Here is a 5,241-nt window from a genome sequence, read left to right on the forward strand (position 1 = left end):
CCATCCACACACTACTCCTTTCCCCTGCCGAGTGAGTCACGCCTACCCCGAAAGGGAAATGGCTTAATGGTGTAATAATAATAATAATAATAATAATTTTCATTGACTTTTGTCGGATCGTTTTTTGTTGGGAAAACTATAAATATAAAATTATTATCGTGAATTTTTTAGGGAGATGGTTTTTAACGCTGTACACAATTAAAAATACATTTTTTGGAAAGCGAGACAATATTTATTGTGCAGTTAAAAACATTTATAAAAAAGCCTGATTTTCAAAAAAATTATCAACCGGTTTTCCGAATCAATGGCCATACAGTTAATTCACCAAGAAGCATTGTGTGGAAAAGACTTAAGAATAGGAATATTTTAGTACGATGCCCCCATCCGAATACAACCGGGCCAAGAGCTGCTTAACTTTAGTGAATCAAGAAACTAGCAAATGAAAGAAAAATGAATTAAATCAGTGAAAAGCGACATGGTGCTCGATAGATTCCAATTTCAATAGCACAAATGGCGTATCACTGCGGTTTACGGCTCGCCAAAAGGCAATCTATTAGTCCGTGGCAACAAAACTATGTTCTAGAAGCGTTTCAAGAACTCAGCAATAGCTGTTTTTTACACCGGAAATTGAATGTTGTCATCGAATTCAAATACATTGCGACTTTGATTCACGAAAGGATGTTTGATTCAGATTACACAGAAGACAATCAATGCACAAAATGAATTAATAAAAATTTGCCCCAGGAAAACAATACTTAACTAAAATTTAGTTATGCTAACTCAGGGTTGCCACAAAATTCCAATTTCGAAATTCTCTGAATTTCCCTGATCAATTTTGTGTTTTCTCTGACCATTCTAAAATTTTAAATAACCATTTTTTAACAACCTTAAACCAATGAGATCAAAAATGTTAATGCAAAAAAAAAGATAGTTTCTAAATTGATGGTGAACACTTTTAATGACATGGGTCATGCACAAACTACGCAAGACATTGACAAGAACTTAAACCAAAAATATTAATTTTCAGCAAATTAGTTGAATCATCAAAGAAAATAAAATAATTTTTAAACCAAAAAGCTAATAAGGAAGTCAAAAAACAAACAAAAATCTTATCCAAAATGTTGAATTTTCAAGCAAAAAATACAAATTTCCTGCAAAAAGCTTGAGTTTTCAAATAAAAATGAATTTTTAACAAATTTTGACAAATCTTTAACCACAAATTAAATTTTTAAGTAAATAGTTAAAATTTCAACTCAAAAGCTGAATTTTCTAAAAAAAATGTATCAACATACAGAATTTTAAACTAAAGAATACAAATTTGCAGCCAGAAAGAGACTGGTTAAATATTCAGTAAATCAATTCATATATATTCAAAAGAAGTTTTTTTAAAAATAGATTTTCAACCAAAAGATTAATTTTTAAACGAAACAGATATCAATTTTAAACCAACAACAGTTGAATTCAATCACGAATTTCAGGTTTCCTGACATTCCCCGAATTTATTTCGTAATCGGAATTCATGAGTTTAATTACTTAAATCGTTCAGAGATAAAAGTATATTAGCACGGTGACAGCGTACCATAAGTACATTCTCCGAGAAATAAAATCGGGTCAGGGACAATCGTTAGAAGTCGATAAATGAATAACCTAATCCACCATGCTCGTTAGCATCAACTGTACGATAATAGCTTTTTCGGTAAAAGGGACAATCGTGTCCTGATTGCAAAAGTATCATCAATCAAAACTAATTAAATCGCGACGAGTATCACAAAAGCGCCATTTCTTATAATGAATGATTGAATTTTGATTGCAATTTAAAAATTTCATTTTCGCTTATACACATGGGCTATAAGTAAAAGCCACTTCTCTTTGTATCTCGAACATTGATAGTTTTTGCATCAATTTAAGAGATTTTTTTTGGTTAGAATAAATTGGAATATAGAAATTAGGACAATGCATTTGTGTGTGATCAATATGTAAGCTCAGCTGATTTTTTAATTAAAGCTAATGAATTTTCAGGACCACAAGCTCGTTGATAAAAACTTAAACAAATTCTTAATATTTGTACATCTTAAATTTGTGTGCACTAAATTGAAACCAATTTTGTTCATTCTAAACCAATTTTTCTGAATTTGAGGCCATTTAATTTTAGGTTATTGCCCGTTGCTAATGAATGTTATTGGCGTTTCTTGAGGCTGCAAATTTTATTGGTTTGTATTAAACGAAAAGAAAAATATTTTAATTCTTTACTGTTCTGACCTGCGCTTTTTTCCGAAACTGCGTATCGGAAAAAGACTACCTGATCAAATATACTGAATAATATGTTTACGACAGAAAAATAGTAGACGTCCTAAAAAATAGTAGTATTTAGAGTATCTTTACTTTATTCGCTTACTTTACTTTTGGCTTTCTTATACGTATTTTCATTTTCTCTCGTAAAATTTGTTAACAAAACCAGAACGTCTTCTCAATTATAGAAAAAAATTTTTTCTTGAGATTGAAAGTTTTCATAGAAAAATGGTAATATCTGTACAAAATATTAAATAAGATTTCGCACATTAAGAACAATAACTCTTTGTGAATGTTGTTAAAATAAGTGTGTATTCTTTACCAAGGCGATGCAATTAGACAACTTATTTTTCTTTCTTTTAAATAAACTTATTTTATGAAATTTGAGTAGCTTGCATATTTGTATAGTATAATTGGTTATAGTTACTTCATAATTATGCCACGTGCTCTTACAAAATAACAACTAAATGATGAAATAAGAAATTTCTGCTGAAGTACACAAGACGCTCTTCTTCGATAATAACTTTAAAATCATTTTACTCATTATTTCGTAACAATATAATGTTACTATTGTTAATATTATTTAAACTCTCTATACTTCTATGACAAATTCCCGCAGCGTAATAAAAAAACGAAAAGCTTTTTTGAGAGAACGATAGTTATCGTACACTACATGTATTGGATAACTTACCCTATTGCATATGTATTTTTTCATGTTTGGTAAACTTGATTTCGCAGATTCAGAAAACATAAAAAATGTATCCTTTCAGTAATTAGGCACACCTACAGCCTACACCATTAAACTGATTGGTACACTAATTTCAATATAAGTATGTTGGAAGCAATTTTTACATGTTTTTCAGGAATTCTTTATTCATTGATTATTTTTAGAGATTTAATACTTTTTATATGCAAAAATCGATTTTTTAGAATTAGCCACGACCAGAGCCTGCACTATTAAACTGCTTAGTATCAACATTTTATAACAATTCTGTGGGATGAAATCCTCGACAGGTTGTTCAGGAAATTTTAATTCATCAATTATATCTCGATATTTTGACAATTATATGAAGAAATTGACCTTTTTGTAATTATTCACTCCAATATGAAATTTTCGATAGGTTATTCAGGAACTTTTGATTCATCAATTATTTTTCGATATTTTGTGCATTTTATGAAAGAATTTTTTGTTGAATTAAGATATCTTTTATAATTATTTGGTAAATTTGTATTTCATAAACTATGTTGATTGTACTGTAATTGTTTCATTCAGCCACTTTTCTGAATTTTGTAGTACACCAAACTGTCGCTTTCAGTCAAGTGTCGGGGGTTGCCATCAAATGCCCTAAGTTGACACGCTGGGGCTTACCAAAATGTATGCAACCCCGCATACACTCCCATATAAATAGCATTAGCGTGTAAGACGGGTTGCATACTTTTTGGCAAGCCCTAGCGTGTCCACCCTGCATATAATGTCGCAACCACTCTCGCCTTGCTCCCCTGAGAAACTGCCTGAGCCAGCAGCTCTAGGAAGACTGAGAACGGGGTGACTGAAAGCGAGAGTTTGGTGTAAAGTGTTTAGAAAAAAAAGGTAGTCTTACTTTTATAGATCGTACTTCAGCCGTTATCGGGGAATCTTCGTGTAATTTTCTTTTGTTCAATAACTTAAACATTAATGAAATTGTTGATTGTTTCACACTTCTTTAAATATAATGATATTTTATTTTTGGACTAGAAAGAAAGTTTTGCCAAAGGTTTCAAACCATTTACTCCAAAATTTGAAAAAGTCATCAAAGTAAACAAGTACCGATTGTCAACTAACGGTTTTTCACTTGGCGCAATCTGTTGGTTCATAGAAGGGTTTGGTGAGATTAAAAGTATTTCCATATTAGCGCGTTAAAGAAACTGTCTAGTTTCTGGATTTGGAATAAATGAAATAAAATAAGTATAAAACGAAAAGACTAAAAAACAATATAAACACTAACCTTTGGGCAGTGCGTCAACACTATGTTGGAAGTTGCCAAGCCGCAGTGGATGATGATCAATTGGCGTAGGAGAAGCTTCCCTAACGCAACCCATTAGGCTAAGAGCACCTCCGACGCTACCTCCGCTCGTACCTCCACTGGTAGCGGTCGTCATTCCGGTCGTCTGAAACATGTCGAAAATCCAGGATCCAAAATACGATTCTCTGACTCTCCTTATCCAACCAGCGAGAAGCGAGTTCTCCATGCTGTTCCATCCCTTTCCCTTCTTCCATCCTTCCATTCCCTTAAGTTCTAAATTAATCTTACAATTAATCACAACCACAAATTAGGGAAGAGCACTCAATATTCAGTGACAATGAGAACTTCACTGGAAACCACATTCCCGAAACTGCTCGACGCGCTTATCGATCCGCACCCTGACCTTAGTTTCTACTCGCGAGTTGCTCCTCGAAAGAGACGATTCAGACTAGAAGGTTGCTGGAGAATTGCGGCAGATCAGGCAATTGAATAGGGCAAAACAGGGGGAAGAGATAAAGCGATAGAAACGGGGAAAACGAGGAAACAAGAGGGAAGAACCAAGGTGAAGAGGGAGGAAAAGATCTTGTCCGATTGCCAAGATTGTATGTAAAATCGATTTTAATTCTTTGGACCTGGATGATTCTGCGGCTAATCAAGGTCAAAGGGTATCAGTCAGCTGACCGTTTGTTTTCCCAGGATGAACTGGACCCGGACATTGATCGAGCGGGTCAATCCAGGAACTGTGTTCTGAATGATGCTCTAAACAGATGGCATATTATGTTCGCAATGGGTCAGGAGATGGTTTCCATGGTTACTGCAGAGGGTGGTTGCAGCATCCATCGATTGCACCCTCTTTCCCGTGCAGCCTTGACCTTGGCACAGCTGACTGCGAAGACAACACGCTCGCGCAATTACCTCGAGCATCCCTGTTCCCGCGAGTAAGAATTAA

The 5,241-nt window shown here is 33.9% G+C and overlaps 1 protein-coding gene across 2 annotated transcripts in view; it reads right to left on the reverse strand.

Annotated features, from left to right (window-relative positions):
- Nucleotides 1-5,241, reverse strand: part of LOC117176050 (dentin sialophosphoprotein-like) — a 209,391-nt gene that overhangs the window by 130,483 nt on the left and 73,667 nt on the right. For both annotated transcript variants that reach the window (XM_033366043.1, XM_033366042.1), the window contains exon 3: nucleotides 4,275-4,437. In XM_033366043.1, the coding sequence (XP_033221934.1) occupies nucleotides 4,275-4,428 (154 nt within the window). In that variant the 5' untranslated portion in view covers nucleotides 4,429-4,437. The remainder of the gene's footprint in view (nucleotides 1-4,274; nucleotides 4,438-5,241) is intronic.

This window comes from Belonocnema kinseyi, chromosome 7 (genome assembly GCF_010883055.1).
Source record: "Belonocnema kinseyi isolate 2016_QV_RU_SX_M_011 chromosome 7, B_treatae_v1, whole genome shotgun sequence".
NCBI classification, from domain to species: Eukaryota; Metazoa; Arthropoda; class Insecta; order Hymenoptera; family Cynipidae; genus Belonocnema; species Belonocnema kinseyi.